Here is a 22,007-nt window from a genome sequence, read left to right on the forward strand (position 1 = left end):
TAAATCTTAATGAAAATGGGTAAAAGAAACAAAGAGTGGCAGAGAGGAAATACCAGCACATCCATGCATGTGAAGAACCGTGGCACTGGGAGCTCATGTGAAGTGACCAAGGAGATCGAAACCCTCTGTAGGCATGGACCTCCATCCCATCCTCCTTTCCATCCCATCGCACTCTTCTCCTGGAAGCTCTCTGGGAGGGCTGTCCTGACGCTCTGCAATGGGTGGCCCATAACCAGCAGAGGACTGGAAATGTGTTTTGTTCATCCAGGAACTGATGAAGTGTCTCTCCGGGACAATTTTGGTGTTTCCCACTTGGGCTGAGGTGAGGGCCAAGGGCACTGCTTCAACTCTCCAAGGCTTCCAGCAGCCATCCCACCTTCCTACCAAATAGGAAGCCCAAACCACAGCTCAGATTTGGGGCTGCTCTGGGACTGCACACCAGTTTGTCCCATTTTTTCAAGACTTCCAGCACGCTTCAAATTCAACCTCTATGCCTATATATTTTTTTAGCCTGTCTCTATTAAGTTTGTGGGGTTTTGTTTGTTTGTTTGTTTCCTTTTCCTGACTTTGAGTCTTTCTCTACGTAAGTCTCATGACTGTGTCCTATTTTCCAGCTGGTCTGGAGGCCCATTAGATGCTGTCGTCTTTCCCATCTCAGATAGGTATTGGGGGGGTCACTCATCGTAAGCTGTGATCCCCTGTTTTTTGCAAGGCATTCTTCAAAGCTTTGCAATCAGACCTCAGAATCCTACATAAAAGATTTACTTTTTTTTTTTTTAAATCTTCCCCCTGTTTTTATATTGAAAGTCTGATCTAAAGTTTGCCTATCTGTTATACAGGTTTCTCGATTTTGTAGTCTTTCAGAAATATGCATACTACGTTAATATAATGACCTTAAATTAAAAAAAAAAAAAATCACTACTTCATTTACAAAAGAAACTGTAACTTGTCCTCACACTGAGGACATCTGGGAGTTGAGCAAATGCATAACGTTGGGCATGTGCTTAAGGGCTTTTCAGAAGGAGGCCACAACACTCGGACGCAATGCTTTCTCTGCCTTTGCAGGAAGCTGTGATTTTTATCACATGCAATAATTTAAATAAAAACATCCAGATAAACAGCAAAATGTTTAGCTGAAGGAAAGCATCTAGACAGAAATTGATCTCGTATTTTCTAAATGCTACGGCTTCAGAAGAGTTTGCCAGCCCTAAAGCTTGTCTGTTCTGCTTCCCCCGAATAAATTATCTTTCCCAATAAAGATATTACTGCTGCCTATAAACCTGTCTTGATGTCTGTCTCCAGACTATCAACACTTCTACACAATATGCATTTTCCAGTGTGCCCATAAATAAGCATGTGTGTAAGATTAAATTTGCTCATTGTAACCTTGCTTCTTTATGCACCACAAGCATCACTTTGTCATGTAAGTGATCCCGAATAATAGAAGTAGGAGGGGCAATACTGAACTGCACTTTGTGTAGATACGATTCCCTTTTCATGTGATATTTTCATCACGGTTGCACTTTCTGGACCATTGCATATAAGGAGGGAGTAACACGTCTGTGCACAAATGCTGGTCTCTCCCCCTTCCCTTTTTCTTTTGTTTTGGGCAACATAGGAATGTTAACATTTTGCAGAATTAATAGGAAAGGCAACTTGCACATAGAGGAATACAGGAAAGACTTTGATGCCTCCTGGTATCTGGCTGCATCTGCACTGTAAGGCTGTGGAAGTGATGCAGACAGTGTGTCTGTGGGAGGAGAAGTATGCTCATAGGGATTCTTAATACTTAGACTGCACTGAGCTTTTGGAGTGCAAATCCTGTAAAATAATACAAGGACCTGAGTCATTCAATTCATATAGTTGAGACTGCTCTAGTGAGCCAAGAAGAGGAAAAGAAATTAGGGATAGAGCCAAACTTTCCTCATTTCTCTGAGATATGCTTCATAAATTTCTCTTCTGTGAGGGGAGCTTCATGTCTCGTCATCAGAATAAAGAGCAGTGAGGTTTTGTGCAGTCTCAATAGTTATTAATTAAACCTGCCAGGGCAGGTGAGGAGGTATCCCGTACCCCTGCGCAGGGGTGAACTCAGTCATCTGCAGGGTTTGGAGCATCACTTCCCAGTTCTGGCACTGCATCCTGCTGGACCCCTGTCACCTGGGCTCTGCTGAGGGCAGGGTAAGAACCCTTTATCTGCGGGAAGAGCCGTAATGCAAGCAGCTTTCCTCTCCCCAATACACTTGATCTTTTAATCTTAGCCTTCTGCTGTTGTTTTAGGGAAAGTCTATTTTTAAAAGCATGCTTGAAAATACAGGATACATTTTAAGAGCACCTTTGAAGGCCCAACTCTTATCCTCATGGGGTCTGAGTGCTCCAGAGGGCTCAGCACGTTGGTTGGTGTGGCAAACCCCACCAGCATTCTGACTTTCCCGTGGCTCCTGGAAACCATCCACGTTTTCTCTTCTAGATTCATCCTCAATGTCATTTCCAGGCCTTTTACTATGGTTTTTGGTTTTGTTTTGTTTGTTTGTTTGGCTGGTTGGTTGTTTTTTAGGACTCTGCTTGGAGAGGCATAATACCAATAGTATGTTTAGTGAGAGGAGAAATGGTTGATAAATGTTGCATGCAAATAGCTTTTTGACATTGTAGTGTGAATTGAAGTAATCTGACTGTGTGGGAGTAGAGCATTATTTCAGTGAGAGTTTATATTCTCTTCCAGGCTTTTTTTATTTTTTTCTAATATGAGTGTGCTTCCTTGATGTTATTGGATTCTCAATATTTCATGACCTCCTGGCATGTCCATACAGAAATGCTGAGGCCACTAAGATAAGTAAAATTCAGTCTTTTGTCGTACTCAGTTCAGACTTGTTCAAATGGAGTGCAACCACATATTTCCATGTATTTCCAGAGTAAAATGGTGTGTTAAAAAGTGTTCAATACCTAGGATTAAGCCTGGTAAATCTATCGTACGATAAGCCTGCAGCTTTCAGGAACCTGAAGCAGGGTTGTTATATCTGTGCTACCACAGATTCACAAAGCATGTGGACCAGGCATCTCCACTGCAGAAATGGGGAAAGACATAAAGGGAAATTTGGGATCATCATTGGTCCTTTGGAGCACGTGTTGTGCAATGACAGGGTTCATTCATCCCAGGGGAATTAGGTCTCCAGTTACACCCCATGGACATTGTCCTCCTTTCTGCCACCACTGCTTTGGATTGGATCCAATGTGCCTAAATCTGGGAAGAGAGATGGGGAGAAGAGATGCAGGACAAGGGACCAAAGGAGTAGAATGAATAATGAATGAATTTCTTACCTTAATTATTGGAAAATAGACCTGATAAAGTCTTATCTCGTTTAAATCCCTGCAGCTTGCTCGCTCTCTTAATGACGACACTGAAATGACAACCACATAATGCATTCCCTCTTGCTGTCATCTTCAATGAAAAAAAAAATCCTTAATCTCCTTATTAACATAACACTTCAAATAGCCAGTGCCAATACCTCTCCACATTTTTGACTCAAATATTGAGACCCAACTCCTGGTCATTGCATCTTGGTATCTCTGTTCCTCACTTTGTCCTGTGCTTGTGCAGTGCCGAGCACCATAGTTTCTGAATGGGACTCTTAAGAGCAATATAAAGTTATTTAGTAAAAAGAGGTGAGGGTAATATATGAAAATGCCTTCATAAATAATAGCAACTTTTGCTTATCTCAAGGTATATGGAACAAGAATTACCTACATAGTTTTAAAACTGTCTGGACTGTTTGGACAATGACTGTGTGAACCCACATTGTTTAAATGTCTAATGTTTTTCCCGAATTGTTGCTTTTTAAAGTAGGCTGCCAGGTCCCTTAAATGACAAGGTTCGTGTTGTCAGATGCTGCTCCCTACTAATCACAAAGTGCTTCCCCCTGTTCCAGGTGAGAATGTGGACAGCAAGTTGGAGTCCTCGAGACAGCTGATGCCAAAGGACCCGCCCAAAGATTACGAGATAACATCTCCCGTCCTTTTGAATGGAGAAAAGTGGAGACCAGCAAACAGCATTTATTCAAAGGTTAGTCTTTGTTTTGCCTGTTATTTTATTCTGAGCTGTATAACAACTAGAAGGCTTTGGGGGAAACTAATGTGCTTACTTCACCATAGCTATTACAAGCATATTTTTTGTATTTTACTAGAGGATCTGCAGTCAACAATTTTTACTTTCCTAACTTAACAATATGAAGGAGGTCTTTGAAATTAATATTTTTTGTTGTTGTTTTTTGTTTGTTTGTTTTTATACTGTAAAATGGCATTCTTATTTCTGATTGCAGAAATGGAAGGAAAATCATATTTTTAATGAACTTAACATACATTGCTTGAGATTGTATAATACAACAACAAAGCAGCCACCAAAATGAGGGAGGATAATCTACCACTGGTTTTGACCGAACAGAGATTGTTTCCCCATCTTGACAGACCCTGATAAGCTTTCCTCCTTTTTTTCTTCAGCCATTGGCTGGTGATATGGGTGGCTGCTTTTAGGAGAAAAGGTCTGCTTTCTGTCTCCAGAGCCTCCTGCTCAAGCTTGGAAGACAAGTTGTCGTTGCTTTTATTATCACCGAGGATGTCAGGGGAATCTCTTACCCAGCCTTTCCAAACCAGCTTTTTAGGTCCACTGTTGTTCCGGCTTCCTTTATAGATTGTTATTTTAGTCAGTGTGAGAAGAGAAAAGTTAAATTTTTAAACAGTTAAAATGATAACTTAAATCCAACTTGCACAGCAACCCTGAAAACAGCCTGAAGAGCCCATTAGAAACAACTTTCTTTACTGCATCGGGAAAGTGTTTCACAGAGAAATCCTCTCGGCTGCTGCCACTATCTGAGGGACATGGCTTTGAGTTGTGCGGCTGACTGACGGAAGTAGGTGTGAAAAGAGTTTGCAGACAATGGGTCTGGCTTTCAGAAAATGTTTTCTGGGTGAAAATTTTGCTTTCACCCTTCTAAATGGGAGAGAAAGGCCAGTCCCTGGTTTGAATATCTGCAGTGATGAAAAGGATATCATTGTGGATATATAATAGCTTATCTTAGAGAGATAACACAGATGGCTTGGTCCTAGATGTATGTGCAACTCTATTTTTAGATCATTTAATTAGAAACAGGCATTCTCCTTACAAAGTTCTTCTAGCTACTCGCTGTAGCTTTCTGAAAGAGTTACAACAGAGTATCTTTATGTGAGCAATGATAATATGATTTATATCATTAATTTGTTTCCCAGAATTGCTTTGAGTTTAAGATGAACATTAGAAAAGATTTGTGGTTTGGTAGAAAGATCCACGTGCTGTATCAGCACTTTTTTTTCTTTGAATACTTCTTTTCCATGGAAACTGTTATAAATTAAATGCACAGAAGTGCAGATCAGGCTGTGGGAAGAACAACAGCATTAAACTGGTAGAGAAGAGTAATGAATAGCTTGTCACATAAATATTGATCAAAAGCATAAAAGCTAAATACTGTTGAATTCAATGGTTAAGTAGGACCTATTGTTCTTCAGCTCATTTCAAAGTGTTCCTCTATTTTATTTTAATTTTAATGCAGTAAAAATAAAAAGTACAAAGTACTTGTAACCAGGGGAATGGTATTGCAATAGAATATATAGAAAAATAAATAATGTAGTGGTTATAAAAATGCCAAAGTATTAAAGTTATTTGTGTATAGATAATTGCCTTGCAATGAAAACCCTATTCTCCAATCCTCTGATTGTAAATACTCTTGCTTAACAATTAGAAACCATGCTAGTCATTTAGTGTAGCATACCCTTTTTTGCCAATCTTAAGGATAAAACCATACTTTTATTTACCCCAGGAGTCACTGCAATATCTGTTGGAATATCTCGTTCAGAAGGCGTCATGAATTGTTATTAAGCTAATGACTTTCTTCTCGAGGGCCTTCTGTGCAGTACACTGTGCAGAACAGAAGAAAAAAAAAAAGGTCTTGTTTCTGCTGACACTAGTCCTGCTGACTAGTCACACAAACACAGTCTTGTTCACTAGCAAGATTAAAATTGCATTTACTGAAAGAAAAGGGGGAAAAAAGTTACTTAGCTGTAACCTAGTTTTATTTTAATACACTTAAGCTATACTTTTTCAAGGACATCTAATGATATGTAATGATATAGGTACTATCTAAGCATGACGGTTAAAATTAATGGTAGGAAAAATCCAATTTTAAAATCAGACATGTAATCAAATTATATTTGAAGAATTTGGGTTTTCCTAAGTATAAATGTAGTGCTTTGTTTCAAGAGAGAACCTATCATTTGCTGGGCAGACTGCTTTTTTTTTTTCTTTTTGTTCCCCCCACCCCTCTCAAACTGTAATTACAAGAGGCCAAGATCAGGATTTTAGCATGGTAGTATTAGTTCAGAAGTGCCATCTTTTTCTTTCCAGTTTGAAAGGGTGTATATGTTCATGCAAACACTTCATATAGCAATGTACATTTAAAAAATGAAGTATACATAATTAACAGAATGTACTATGGAAATACATGCATGTTTTTGCAACTGTACAACTCTGTTCATCTAGTTGATAGTTGTTAACCCTTCTGGCATCCTTTGCTGAAGTCAGAAAATTTAGATAATTTTCAGTTGGACTACTTGAGTGGTGCCCAGTGACATTCCTTTGTTAACTGGGTATAATATTCTGTTGCTAATTCTGCACACGCTGCTAAAATTAGTGGCTACTATTTCGAGTATCCAGTTGCTGCTAGTCAGGACTACTGATGAGTAACTGTTCGTGGGTGTGTGACTGCACAATCAGGGCCCTGAATGTTGTGCAAGGTCGCTGTGTGCTTTCAAACAATAGCTGTCCATATTCTTTGCAGATGTGATTTCTGTCTTCACTGAAACTTTGTGTGCGTTATAGAAGGTGTTGATAGATCATTATGCTAAATGCCTACTTCCAGTTCCCTTCCCATTTCTCTCTTTCATCTGTTCATAGTTCTGCGTTCAGTGTCAACTCTTTTCACCGGGCTTGGTCTAAACCCAAAAGGGTTGGGTTCTGGTTTTCTTATTTATTTCTAAGGTTTGAACAATTTCTTTTTCATTTTTGCATTATTTGAGTGCAGGAAAAAAAGAAAAAAAAAAAAAACTCTTTTCCCCACTTGTTCCCAGCTGAATATTTTCTTCAAACTTGGCTCAAGACTTAAAAATCAAGCCAAGTTTGATGAGAGTTGGGTAAGTGATGTTTTAGTACACAGAACACTTTAGGGAAGATTTTTAGAGGACCATCTGTTTGGCTTCAGCTTTCATCCTCACACCCTGTTAGGGACACACACTGGTTAATGTGTGCCAGATCCCTGCATCACGGGAGCTGTAGGTCAGGTAATGGTGCTCGCCTCAGACCAGAGCTCAAAGCACGTGCCTTCTCTTTGAGACACAGGTGTTAGGTGGGAGGTATTTTACATGGGCATTAAGGGTTTCTTGGCTCCACTTCTACACTTAGAAGGTTATAAATGTGGGGAAATGGTGTCTGCCCAGTACCAGAGACCTTCCAGGGCAGATGTGAAATTGTTGTAATGCTGAGAGGCATCCCAGGGTGGCATTGCCTGGAGCTGATATTTGTTCTCCTGGAGCAACATCTTGTTAAGGAACTTGGCGCTCTCTCCTCTAACCAGCGCTCCGTCTAGATCTTAAAATTCATGAAGTTTCTGGGAAATTGAAGGCTTTTTGTGCATTTATGACACAATTGATTATACAGGTGAATGTAGAGTCTTGAGGTCATACTAAATTAGCACAGATCTTTTCTCCTCAGTTTGGTATCATCTGTCACTCAAGTGCAGTTCTTTTCTCTGGTGGTGGCCATGCAGCATCAGTAATGTCATTGCTGGCACCTGCAAGGACTCAAATATGATCACAATGTTGATTCTTGCAGGATTTAGTCCTCTGAGGTTTCTAAAACCTTACAAGCATGTTAGGTGCAACTCTCCTTACTGGGTGATGCTTTGCATCTTTCACTGCTTATGCACATACTTTTGTAATTCTGATCTTTGTGTCTATCTGAGTGCAATATTAGACTGCTCCATACACATGTGAATGCTCCAATCAGGCTATGATTGCAATCCGTAAAGATCAATTTGAATGCAGCTGAAGCTGGGCAGGTATTGAAGGACTCATAGCCATGCAGCATGCAGCTGAGTGTGGTTTCTGAAAAGCCCTGTATGAAGCTGGAGAGCCCTGAAGTCCTTTAGGTTGCTTTGAGTTTGCAACATGTCAGCCCAGGTTGCTTTCAAATAGTGCAGAGAAATAGTTTTTTTTTAGTATTAAATTTGGTCACGTATAGGGGACAATGAGCAAATGAGAAGTCTGCAACTTCTTAAAAATAATTAGCAATGAGACACTATATGCACACGATGTACCTATCAATGGATTAGACTCTTAATCTGCTCGTATCACAGTGAGTCTCACCTGGCTCTTTTTAAAGTACTATCATTGATGTCAATAAACAAAGGGTATATTGGAAAAGCAACCTCTCCCCCAGCTTGCAGTCAGACCTCTGATTTGGCAGTGGGTGCTGGCTGGCTTTCCACACACCAGCGCCTTCTGGTCTGTTTCTACTGGGATTAGAGACAAGCAAGAGGAGAGAAAGATGCCAGTGGTGGGCAGAGAATGGGGAGAGCTGCAGAGGGTTTCCTGCTGAAGAACGACTGTGTTCAACACTCACAACTTTTAAATCCAACTATATCAGAAATTCATTTTACCTTGGGGAGAGGGGGGAGGGAAAAACGGATTCAGGCTAAAACTGCTTCGCCAAGCTGAAGATTTCAAGGCCAGATTCTGAGCTAGAGTGACTCAGTTTTCTTCCTGTGGCTGGGCTGCTTTAAATCAGGTTTGTGGATTGAAATCTTAAAGTGTTTTCAAAAATGGAGAAAAGGAAGATGAAAAGACAGAAAGTTCCTTTTCTTGTAGCAACATTATATTCTTTCTTGGCGTTATGTTACACTTTGAATATAAACTCTAGCAATGAAATTCAAAGCTAAAGATGAAGGCCATCTATAAATATATACTTATACCATATTTCTTCTGGTTTTTAACTGTATGGTTGTCACAGCCCAAAAGATTCTGCACGTAAAGTGGCAGAATATTACCATTTCTTACTGCTTAGTATGCATTGCATCCCATTGAGCTCGCAGAGAAGCGGCTTTTCTGCCTGCCTCATTTGTGAAGCATCGTGTTACAGATTGTGTTCGTAAACAAACATCAGAAGTTTGATCATTGATATGTCATTTTGGACACTGATTACTTGAATCTAGATGTGAAATTCTCCGCTGTCTGTAAAAGCATCATGTCCTTGGACAGTTGCTAGTTATCTTTATGATTCTCTGGATTTATCAGACATATCAGAGGTTACACTGATTCTTTTCACATTTTTTTTTTTTTTTTTGCATGACTTCCCTATAAGGTCCTAATCCAACACCTGCTGAACAAAGGTTTTACCGCCAATGAAACAAAAAAGTCATTGGAAGGAACAAGAAGAAACTTTAAATTTGTTTAAAAATCACAGCAGTAATCCTGGAGATTTGAGAATTCATCAGAATCTGCGAAACAGAGATGATCCTGTTTGATCCCATCCTTTGCTCTTGCCTTGCTGCATTTCTCTTGCAAACTAGCTGAGCAGGCACGGTCTGCCATCATCCAGCCCATCATCTTGAGTTATGTGTGCACGCTCCCTCCAGTGTTCTTAGGAAGTTTCTTGTGCACCCAGTGGAAAGACCCCAGTTTAGCAGGATCTCCATGCTGGTTGACATTTCCCCTCTTTTCTGCACCTCGCCATCTTCTTGCGTGACTCCAACTCAGAGATTGATGCAAGGAGTACAGCTGAGAGGCCCTCTATGTCAGATCATTAATTTAGTGCACAGTCTTTTCAAGAGCAAACCCATTCAAGTTTATTTCATAACTGGCATAGCCTTCGTGCAAGTGATAATTGTTTATATTCCCTCCAACAGAGCCTCCTGCTGTTCTTTTTCATTTGAAATAATTACCAAAGTTTAGACTTCCAGACAATTGTATTAAGGGGAATCATACAGCGCTGCTTAAACAAGTCTTTGAAGGCTGAGAGGACAGCTTTCATAGCTCTTTTACATAGTTGTTTTACATATCTTAAGAGAGACAGGCATAAACAGAATTTATAGTCCTCTCCATATTTTTATGACTCATGAGTATCGAATATAAGAGGCAGAGCTGTGCATGCTGCTATGGCTGTGTCATCAGCTGGGAATGCAGCTTGGCACGGACAGCCTCAGTGGTGCGAGAAACTACACTAAACCTTGATAAAGTTCTCTGGGACATCTGCTTATTGAGCCTTTAATTAGTAACCTGTTAGTCATTAATTTAATTGCCTGGTAAACAATCTGTTATTTTTTTGCTTTTTATTATACCTATAGCCCTGCCTTGTAGGGCCACTGTGAGAACTAATTAATTAAAAAATATATGCTCTATTATTTAATAACACTTCTGCACTTGTTTAATTCGGGAATAGCATGATTTTTGTGTGGAAGCTATTGGGAAGGAAATGCCCAGGTTCTCCCAGTCCTGAAGCTGCTTTCACAGTGCAGCCACAGGAAAGCCAGCCTGAGATGGGGTCAAAAAGTTGTTCAATGGCTCTTCTGCCACACAGGTCTGGCGTGGGGTGCATGGGGAAAAGGGACTGTGTCGCCTCCTCTGTTCTCACTGAATTTCTACAGCTGTGCTAGTAGGGCTGGACCGCTTTACTGGGTGAGAAAAAGCAGCTTCAAGCTCTCCCCATCACCTCGTCTCGTGCAAGAAAAGGTCTTCACAAAAGTAAACATCTCAGTCAGTGCCTCACCTACGTTCAACCAATTGATCAATCTTAACATTTCATTTCGGAAATGAAAACAAAACAAAACAAAACACTGGGAGGTGCACCCTGGTTCTAGGGACTTGCTGGATCTTACACAGCATCTACGGGGTTGATAAATTCCTGAAGCTGGGACCACCAATAAAAAGTTTGTGTTGGTGATTGAGTAGGCGAAATTCTTTTCTCTGTCTGCACTGAATCAGTGCCCTGGTTTCAACGAGATACACTAGTGTTCATTTCCTGCCTGAAACACTTGGGCATACTGGGAAGTGTTAAGCAATTGGGATTCATCCCAGAAAATGGTCCATTTCATTTTTAGCTTAAGTGATACAGTGTGTTAAGTTTGTAAAGTTCTGTGGGATAGTTCAAGCACAATATAAATAGCAGATAGTATTGAGATTGCTGCTTCAATAAAGAGAAAACCTAGAGCTTTATATAAACCTTCCGCCAGCTTCCCCCACACATACCCCAGCCCCCTTAGTGTTTTGGAGCCCTCAGTAGGGCGAATTTCCCTTTCATGAGGTTGTATCACGCCGAGCTGTTGGGAGGAATTTTGTCATACTTGGCCAGTGAAGATCGCCAGTGATATAATAGTCTTGGGCGAGCTCTGTCTCCCCGTACCACCCGGGTTCCCTCTGCCAGCAATTGTATACGATGGGGCTCTGCAGAAGTGCTTTGCTGTGCTCACTGACTTTGACCCACCAGCTATGAGGTAGTGTCTCAGATCTGGGCTCGAGGAATCAGCTCATATGTTCCTCTGTAAGGTGATGGGGCTGAAGCGATGTTCTTAAATGTGAGTTTTCAGGCTGGTATTTAAAAAAAAAGAAATACGACAACAAACAGGCAGATCATACATTCCCTAAGAAAACAGAAAAACAATTTTGATCTTAATGATCCAGTTAATGATAGTAGCCCTTCAAAGTGGTATTGAAATCGAAAACAAAGTTCTTGCAATTATGCGGCATTATGCCGATTTTGTAAAGTGCTTGTACTGAGGCATTTTCATATTGAATTAATTTAGCTTATACTTGGCTATTTCACATCTCTTGCAACAGATCTTGTGAGCGTAAGGTATGAATTTCAGTGTTGGATTAAAATAAGACTTTACTTTCCAGCCATGAACATGTGATCATTCTTTTACAGGAAAAAGGAGAATCTCCCTTGTTCTTAATTCTTATTGAGATTGCCTTGGGTCAAGCTGAAAACAGCGCGGTCCCTACAGCAGGCTCTCTCCCACCGTACATCCTCCTGCCAGGAGTCCTTTTCATGGTAGCAGCAGGACTAGGGCCCTTTCCAAGGACTAAAGTCCTCTAAGCAGGGGATGACCATGGTAACTAAGAGCCATTAACATATGCTGTCATGAAGACCCGAATCTCAGGAAGCAATAGTAAATTAAATTGTACTCAGTGTATGTATATTTTAGGGATGAAGAGGTAAATTTAGCTGGTAGAACTGCCGAGTCCCATTGTCCCATCAACCCTGAAGGTTTTGTTGTTGAATTATAATTCTATTTGAATGTAATTAAATTGAACCCCAGATGATTTACCTCTTCTATAAGGATACTTCTCATTCCTCAGAATTCTAACAGAAACTCATAGTGGTAATATGCAGTTTAAAACTTGATAAGAAAAATATAATTAGAATTGATAATAAGCCTTTTTAAAATGCAATAGTAATATCTTGACAATAAAAAGGATTTCAAAGTGTTGCTATTTTTCTACAAATAAAATGACTGCTAAAAAATCTGCCAATTATTTTTGAAAAGCTCATATAGATGAGGTAAAAATAATCCATATCACTTAGACATGGTAGCAGAAATTTTGCATTCAATTCCTGTCTTGAGGAAATTGTGTGTCCCTTTTGTGCACTTTTTTTCCTCAAGGACACAGTTTTCAAGTATTATTGAGCTTTCAAAGCTTAATTTAACAAAGTGATTGCAATTTACGGCGTTGTAGACACAGTGGAGTGATGAAGCTTAATGAGATAGGAGACGAAATGCTTTTGGTGATGGTTGTGTAATGCATTTCCATGTGTATGATGCATGTGCAGTGCTGCCAGAGTCTGCAGGCATTTTACTGCAGGCATTGAACTCATCCATATCCTGCAAGGATGTGCTTGTGTTATTTCTGGTCAGTGTAATGCTAAGTCTGCTAGTGATACTGGTTGCAATGGAGTGTGTTTTCCCACACCGATACAGCATCTAGATATTTATGGTCACTTTGATGGGGGCGTCGAGTCTGTGGAGAGGTCTCGTTGCTGCTTGTTGTCCATGGCAAACCAAAATACATCAAGCTCCATTTAAATCTGCAGCTCTGACTTTGAGATTGCCCTTTCATCCTCTGCCCCAAATCCCAGGATGCTTATTTGTTGTTTCCTCTGAAGTTTGAATCATGCTCAGGAAATGAAGTGCTCGTAGGTCCTACCCTCATTCCTTTGCCCTTACTGTGTCTTCTGCCTTAGGATCAGCTTTATTTTCCTTCTTCTGAATGAACTTGTTCCCTCTTCTCTTTGGCCATCTCCCTCCACCAGGAGCTGCTGGGTGGTTCCTTGGCAGGGTTTTTCTCCTTGTTCTCCTTTTTTTTTTCTCCTTCCCATTGACCACAACCTTTGTGGTATGCTTCAGAGTCCTGCACTAAACTGGTCTTATTGGGATGAACCTGCCAAACCCTTCCTGGCCAGTCATCACCATCTGGAGTGATTTGCCTCCTGAGGTGGCAGTAGTTCACATTGTGTTTCGAAAGCGAAGCCAGTATATAATTTTAATATTCGGGAGAAATATATTCATAACCTGAGTCCACTTAACTGAGCACAGGAGCAAATGTTTTATGTCAAAGCTGCTGCCTAGCTAGGGGAGGATCAGATCTTCATAGAAATGCCTAATTTTTGCACACTGGTGGATGCTATTTTCCGGTACACTTCATTTGTGTGAGTGTTGGAGATGGCAGGCTCCTTCGGGCAGTGATACTGGACGAAATCCTACACTGGTGTCTCTCAGATGACATTATTTACTTTAGTTTCACCCATTCCATCATCTTTCCCTAGATGTTTTTGCATTAAGTACATCTTGTACTGAAAAAGAAATGCTTCTGAAGGAGGTCTGCTTCAACTCCTGGCAAGTGACAATGAGACAAAAGCTCAGAGATGTGTTAATCTAAACAGCCATAGTATCCCTGCCCCAAAAAGGACCGATTCCTTGGCAGATACTACATCTGCCTCTTTCAAAGGAGAAGGGAATTTCTGGAAATGAATCTGTTGCGGGAAAAGCCAATAAGAGAAACTGCATAATTTTGTCCTTAAAGTTACTTCTGGAATATTACCATTTAAATACTGCACCCTCCCTTCAGCCTGCACTGGCATGGTCAGGGTGCATTTTCAGCAACAGAAGAAAAAGTGGGATTCCTAAATCAAGTATCTCCAACAGAAAATGCCTTTCTCTTGGTTGCAACAGACAGAAACATTGTTTAAACCAGACTTTTTTTGGCATTTACTGGCATTACTAAGAAAGAGTTGGCAAGGAAAGTTGGCAGAAGGAGATGAGTTGGATAAGCTTTAAAGATTTTTTTTTTCTATAAAATGAATATCCAGAAGCTGTGTAAATGTTTTTTTTTGTGTTTGTTTTTTTTTTTTTTTACTTTAAAAGCATATAGAAAGACAACATATACACATTTTTGACCGAAATGGCATCTAAGCTGCCTGCACCCTCCAAATTCTATTCTCTCAATTAAAAAATTGAAAGAAAAAAAAAAGACAAAACAAAACACCTCAGGAAATCCCTAGAATGTTTATTCGGGAACAGACCAGCCTGTTACAGTCATTAGCTTGCAAAGGTATTTCTGTTATAGTCAGAGGGCAAAGTGAATTTTAACCTTTTATTGCCAAGAGACGTCATGTTTGTTAGTGGAGTAGCTATTGAGATACATTGAAGCATATAAATTACTGTAAATTAAGTGAGTGGTGTATGTAAAAAACAAAACAAAACAAAATCATAAAAGTACATCCCATAGAGAGAAATTTAAATCAATTTAAATGCCTGTAATTAATTTTAAAGCTCTATGTTTCATACTTTCCTGAGTACTATTTATTACTTTAATGTTTCTGATTATAAAAAGTTTTAATTGCAACAAAAATATATTTCAAAATATTGACCTCCATTTTCATTGCAAGTTTTAGTGCGGAATTGCTTGCAGACTTGGTATGTTGATTATAAAGGAAGAAAGGGAATAGTGGTGGACTGGTTTAAGCTGCGATCTGTGGGAGCCCTCCAAACACATGTGGTTGTTTCCCAGGATCCCCATAGGAGGGAGAGAGGAAAGGAAACCGCTGCTCTATGGAGACGAAGCATTGAGAGCCTGGGAACAGTGCAAGTCACAGAGGGCAAATTTAAGATATGGATAGAAATGGTTTTCTTTTTTCTTTCTTTTTTTTTTCCTTTTATTTATTTATTATTATTTTTTTAAAGATGGAAACCTAACTTTGTATAGTCAAACATCTCCCCTTTTATTGCCTTGACCTTTTCCATCTATAAAATGGGAATAAAGTTTAATCCAAGCCATGGGACATAAATTTGATTTTGGTAATGGCCTTTTCAGATTAAAAAAGTTATTTGTATTCATACTCACACACTATACAACTTTTAGGGAGCAAGGATTTGCTCTTCTGGGGGAAAGATGAATGTCTTGCATGTGTGGATAAATCACGCATGTGTTGTCAGAACAAGGGAACAAATATTTTCAAGATTTTAGTTTCCAAAGAATTAAAGAGGAGGAGTGTTTGCAATGCTGAGTACAAGGGTTTTCACTGTTACAATCTTAGAGGCAATTTAAAAGCAGCTTGTAAGTACTATGAAGAACATTAATTGAAATTTTTATAGTGTATGATGAGCTATATAAATCAGTCCAAGTCCCCTTTAGCACGATCACCTTTCTTTGATGGAAATGACAGTGACATGAAAACACTGTTTTTAAGGAACATTTGAGAAACATTATTTTAGGGTATTATGTATTTTTCTTTCAAGTGCACATTTTTACTGCCCTCAAATTCAATCATCAAACATCAATTTATTTTTAAAACACAGCTTATAAGTTTTAATACACTTCCATGCTTCTTTTACTGACTAATGTAAGAAGAAACCTCAATGTGTATGATAGAAAGCAACTCCCATTTCAGCCTGCACAGAATAAGTATTTAGCAATTTCTCCAAACCTGTGTTTGAGATGGAAGACAATGTCAGCTAGATTTGGACAATTCCTTTAAAAGATATTCCTGAGGTTTCCTCACTGCATTGATGAATATCCCATATCCTCTCCTCTCCTCTCTTCTCCTCTCCTCTCCTCTCCCTCTTTCTCTCTTTTCTTCCCTCTTTCTTCTTCTTTTCTCTTTTCTTTTTTCTTTTTTTTTTTTTTTCAGGGAAATGTCAAAAAGTTTTTAACAGTGTTCAATGCTAAATGCAATAGTGTTCAGTGCTGAATAATTTAGAGGAGTCCAGTCTCTGCTTCAAGTCTCTTTCAATGGCAATATTATGGAAAGGGGGGTGTTTCATTTTGTTTTTGCTGTTGCATGTTTGTTTGTTTCCCAGCAAAACCTTCACTTTTCTTGGTGAAAGGAAAATCAATACATCACTGGTAAAATACAAAGTGTCTCACCAAGACACATTACTTAAACTGAGAGTGAATTGTTAAATTAACACAGTCACGGAAAATTATTTGGAAACAACATGGTATGTTTTTATTGCCTCTTCAGCAGCCACCATGTCATTTTAAATTTTTACATTCTGCATTTTTGTATTTCATATGCACATTTTCCCATTATAGCAATGAGAGTTTCTAAAGTTCCTCAAGAGCAATAGTGAAATTGCTTTCATGACCTGTTCCTTTGGTGTGATGTCTGGCTCCTGACAGTCCACCGTGAACAAATGAGACATTTCTTCAACATTGAATAAAGTCATATGCCAATTTATTGCTGTCTTTACCTATCTCACAAAATCATTTCTCTGCATTTCTTAGAATGTGCAGATTTGATTCTTCCATTTTATGGAGTTTTATCTTGTCTGTTGATGCAATGTCACCGTCACAGTCTTGATATAGGAAAGGAAATACCTTGTCCCACATATTTAGCCTAAGGCAATGTTTGTATGTACAAGGTATTCTTATCTGTGAATTTGATTTACAAATCAAAATTTGATTGAGTTGTTTTGGGGGAAGTTGATATACCTTCTTTATCCGGTTTATCATGAAATTTAGGTTTCTTTAGCACCAGAGTTTCTATGTAAAAGCAATTAACTGCTGTCTGAGGGAGTAACACAGCAGCCCTCAGCTAGGGCAGTTCAGATTTAGTTGCTCAGGACTCAGGAGGCCCTCACAGGTGAGGATGCTCGAATGAGTTGTCCATCTGAGTTCCTCTCTGAAACTCCATTCTGCTGGCAAATAAAGCTTCTCATTTAAGCTTCATGATATGGCTCTGAAATCCTCCTTTGCTCATCATCTCAGGAAATCACCACAGTCAGGGAACCCTATAGAGCCTTTCTCTATTATATGTTGCCAAGCCTGAATGAAATTTCCAAAAAGATGATATATAATTTTATACTTGTCAGAAGACTCTGGCTTGCTCCTGTGCTTCAAAGTCCTATTCTAAACACGCTGTGTTTCGTGACACTTCACGACAGTGCAGTAGTATCCATATCTGGCAAACATTTACTATTTATACTGATGCTAACAAACCTTTTCAGAAGCTTTCTTCTTTGCACGCTGCTTACCTGTATGAGGTAGGAGTACAAAAACCAGGTCTGGTGCCATATACCACTATTTACCAGAGTAAAGTTTTCCCTATATGAGCATCACCAGGGCTTCTGCTGCTGTATTATATCCTGTTTGGGGCAACTCTCTTCACGAAAGAGAGAGGTCACCTGGGGGACCACAGGAAGGAGTGCAGGCAGTGGTTGGAGGGCTGAAAGCATGGCCTGTGGTGAGGAGTAAATAACTGGGATGTCGGGCCAGTTGAAAGAGAAAAAGGCCGAGCGGAGACATAATGAATCCTCAAGTATGTAAAAGGCTGCGGGAAAGTAGGAGGCAGTAATTAGTTCCTGTGCCACTGTTAGATATGCTCCCCGTCTAGCAGCAACAAGAAGAATGGCATTACAAGGCAGCAAGTAAGAGCTCGGTAATGAAGATAATGAGAAAAGGATGTATTTACATGCATACAGTGAGGAAGGGAAGCTTTGAAGTCTCTGAGTGCACTTGGTTTTCAGAAACACCAGAGAAACAGCTGCTAACGAGAGAGGTATAGTTGATCTTGACATGGGGCAGGAACCTCTGAAGTTCCTTAATCCACATTTTCTATGATTTGAAGTGAAGCGAAGACCATTCTTTCTTCTTTATATAAAAATCTGCTTTGCAAGATTTTATCATCTCTAGATTTCAAAGAATAAGATTTGGATTTTTTTTATTTTTTATTATATATATATATATATTTTTTTTTTTTTTTTGTATACCTGATCACTTCCTTCACAGGGAACACTTCAGTTTCTTGCCTAAGATGAAGACTTTGTTGACCTATGTCTTTTCTTTCTCTTCCAATTAATAACTTAGCACAGTTTAGAACCAGATTCTAAATAGTATATAGACAACTTAAACTATAATGCTGTCTCAACTGGGTGAAGAGAAAATGTTCCAGAAGAAGCTGAACCTTTTGTTTCTGTTGTTTTAAATGTTATTATTAATTCAAGGGCATGCACTGAAATCACAGAAGCAGATCGGGATGCCAGGGAGGTTGTGATATTTATAACCTGAGGAGGTTGGGTTTAGGGAGGAATTATTTAGGGCTCTGGAAGGACTTGTTAAATTTTGTGTTGTGCTGCAGAGTTCCCAGGTAATCACAGACAAGTCAATTAGCTTCTCCCTGCCATAGCTGCTCATCTGTGAAATGGAGATTGTGTTACGTCTCTGTCTCGCAGACTGGTGCCAACTTATGCATGGGGAGGTTCTCACTTGAGCCGTGATAGAGGCTGGTATAAACACGCATGACAGTTTTAGAAAACAGTAGTAGACAGCCTGAGGAAATCCTTTCTTTCAGGAGTTTTGGAGATTCAGGAAGGAGATATAAGCCATTCTGTCGAGACAGGTTACAAAAAAATACAATGCCCATGTGAACTGTTGACTGTGCCTTGTAATAACACTTACCTTATTGCCACTTTCCAAAGTATATGGTATAAAATATTGTAAACAAAACTTTCATGGGAAGATTAATCTTCTGAAAGTCTCTTTTGTATATCTTTTTGGATTTTACAGAAAACTTGTTATGCAGAAATATCCAGGCTTCACCAGAGGCTTTCTGGGAGTATAATGCCATTAAACAATGTTGGGTGGCAGCAGCAGACTTGTATCTGTGTCATCTGTTACTCTGAGAAGCATCAAAGCTTCAAAAGCTTTTCAGGAAGGGGGAAGGGAGGAGGGGATTTAACTGCAGTGCATCATAAATAGACCAAATCCTGAGATGACAATTTCAACTGTTTACAATAAGCAAGAAGTAATTCAAAACACATTCTGGAATATTTGGGCTGTAAAGTCCTTCTGGTAGATCACATGGGCTGTGTTTCAGAGCTGTTTTATTTTTAATTAGCAGTGAACAGAGACATGGTGTTGTTTTTTTTGTCTTTTTTTCTTTTTTTCAAAGGATCAACTGAATGGAAACATGTTCAGTTAAGAGCTGGTTGTTAGTTGTTTTTTTTTTTTAATTTCTTTTTTTCCTCTCAGTATCTTTTCTGCAGCTTTATGTTAGAAGCTGTGCAGAAAGTAGATTGGATGCTGAGTGTGGCTTATCTGGGGCAGGAAACGTGAGGTTGGCCTGTTGGAAATTTTCAGGTGTTCAACATATTTGTTCACTCTGTGCTCCTCGGCGATGTATCTCTTTTGTGGTAGCAACTCTTCCTAATGTTAAGCTGAAAATGTAAGATTTTTTTTTTTAAGGTAGTTAGCTTGTTGTTGTTCTAGGCTGGATAGGAAGGCTCTTCTGTGTCTAAAAGTGAGAATTTTCCCTCAAGAAACAATAAATCGGCAAAGCTGATGGGAGCTCAGCCACATATGGCATGCTATATCCATCTAATGCGAATATTGAAATACCCTGTATATCCTAGCCCAGCCCTAGGGACACTGGTGTATTCAAATTTCCATTGCAGTTTAATACTTGGGGGAGAAGGGGGGAGGGAAGAAAATAATAAAAATAAAAAAAATAATAATAATGAAAGAAGAAGCAGAAAATTTGAGACTATCACCAAGGTTTAAATCAACATGTTTTCAGAGCTTTACTGCATTTGCTTAGGCAAAACTGCATACAATGGACTGTTTCGGGTAATCTTTATTATTCTCTTACCTTTATTAATTCACTGGCTTCTGGTATCGGGGCAGGCAGGCAAAAGCAAAGCAGAACTGCTACAAAAAGTGGTGTTACAAGAAGAGTATGTAGAAGCATACTTGAATGATATGCATGTGATATGCATAAAGGCAACTGAGAGCTGTCCAGAAAGGCAGATAGATGTTGTACTGTCCTGATGGGATGATCTGGTAGCCTGGATTTGCAGGGGCAGATTTTTGGAATAGATCCTGTTGCATATAGAATTAAAATAGAGTTTGCAGCGTACAACTCTACTTGTTCATCATCTTCTAGCTGCAGGAACGACGGCTGCTTTCTTCCATAATTTCAGTGCTACTGTCTGGTCTATTTTCCCACAGCTCCTATGGGTATTCAGCTCCAGCATCCACAGGCTGAACTGAAAAATGTTCTTACTCCTTCTGTTTTGTTGCACTGGTCCCTGAGACTGAGGTTGGGTAATTGAAACGTTTTATGAGCTTTCTGCAAAATTGGTGGTTTTGTTTGTTGTTGTTGTTTTCTCACCCTGTGCAGCCAGTTCAGCAAGCAAGCAAGAACATTTTTGCTCATGGTAGAGCAGCTGAAGGTGACAGCAAACTTTTCTTTATACTTTTATCACATGTTGCAAATGCCTTTGAGATGTTTCTTTCTTTGTTATCTTAAAATGCTCTGCTATATCGATTTTTGCTTTTTCTCTAAAGGGCTGAAAATTTCAGCAGTAACCCTGAAGCTAACTAAAATAATTGATTATCTGTTTTTAACCTCCTCTTCAGTTATTTACCTCATGTCCTTCAATGGAGAAAGGGTGTGTTATTTCTAGATGATTTAGTGTAAAGGAGATCTTTGTTGAGCTTTAATATCAATTTATATAACCTTGATAGAGGGGTTATTTTTTTAGACCTGCAGGTTTATCTAATATGTCATATGAGAGCTTGTTCTAGAAATATCATTTTATAGCATTTTTACTGAGCCTATAAGCAATAATGAAGCAGATTTTCATAAGATTATTTAGCAATTGAAAATACTTAAGGATATTATCTACAGGAGGAATTAACTGTATATTAGCCTTCTATCTTCTCCTAGTTAGACATCTTTTAAAATGTACTCTATAATTAATGAATACATTTTGTTTACAGTTTTTTATGTATATGTTAGTGGAAATGGCATTTTCATCAGTGTTTTGTCTTTGTCTTTGTGGCAAGAAATATTTTGGTCATTAATATTTTTGATCTCTGGGTTATCATTCAGAATAAAACATATTTTTTGTTCTAGGACATATTTTCTTAGATAGCTTTTCTGAGCTTTCCATGCTACTTTGTGTCATTTATTTCCTATGAGAATGTATACGTATAGATGTGGTATCTGTAAGTAAAGTATCTTTCAAATTAAGTAGAAAAATGTGAGATGCTGCCCACAGGTTGGCAATATCATTTGCTTTACTAGGAAATCTTCAGATCCTTCTTTCTCTTAGGGCACATTCCAGGACATAAAAATGATTAATGTGTCTTGGAAGTACAGCTTTGGAAAGTTTGTCATGTTATCTTGAGTAGCCTAAGATTGGGGTGAAATCTCCCCTTCCATTAGTTTAAAAAATATTAATATTTGATCTGTTTTCATATAACTCATTCATCACCTTCAAAAGATCATCAGAGACAAATTACAGCTTGAAAGAGTGGAAATTAGACACCAGCTCCTCACTTCTGGTTCACATTCCAGTATTTGTGATGCAAAAGGGAACTTGAATCCAGAAGCACATCTGTGATTGCAATAACAAATTAGCAAAGAAGATTTAATC

General features: G+C 39.0%; 1 protein-coding gene across 2 annotated transcripts in view; it reads left to right on the forward strand.

The window, feature by feature from the left end:
- ADAM12 (ADAM metallopeptidase domain 12) overlaps positions 1-22,007 on the forward strand; it is a 182,990-nt gene that overhangs the window by 12,664 nt on the left and 148,319 nt on the right. For both annotated transcript variants that reach the window (XM_013185841.3, XM_067000318.1), the window contains exon 2: positions 3,924-4,057. In XM_013185841.3, the coding sequence (XP_013041295.2) occupies positions 3,924-4,057 (134 nt within the window). The remainder of the gene's footprint in view (positions 1-3,923; positions 4,058-22,007) is intronic.

Source organism: Anser cygnoides, chromosome 7 (assembly GCF_040182565.1).
Source record: "Anser cygnoides isolate HZ-2024a breed goose chromosome 7, Taihu_goose_T2T_genome, whole genome shotgun sequence".
NCBI lineage: Eukaryota > Metazoa > Chordata > Aves > Anseriformes > Anatidae > Anser > Anser cygnoides.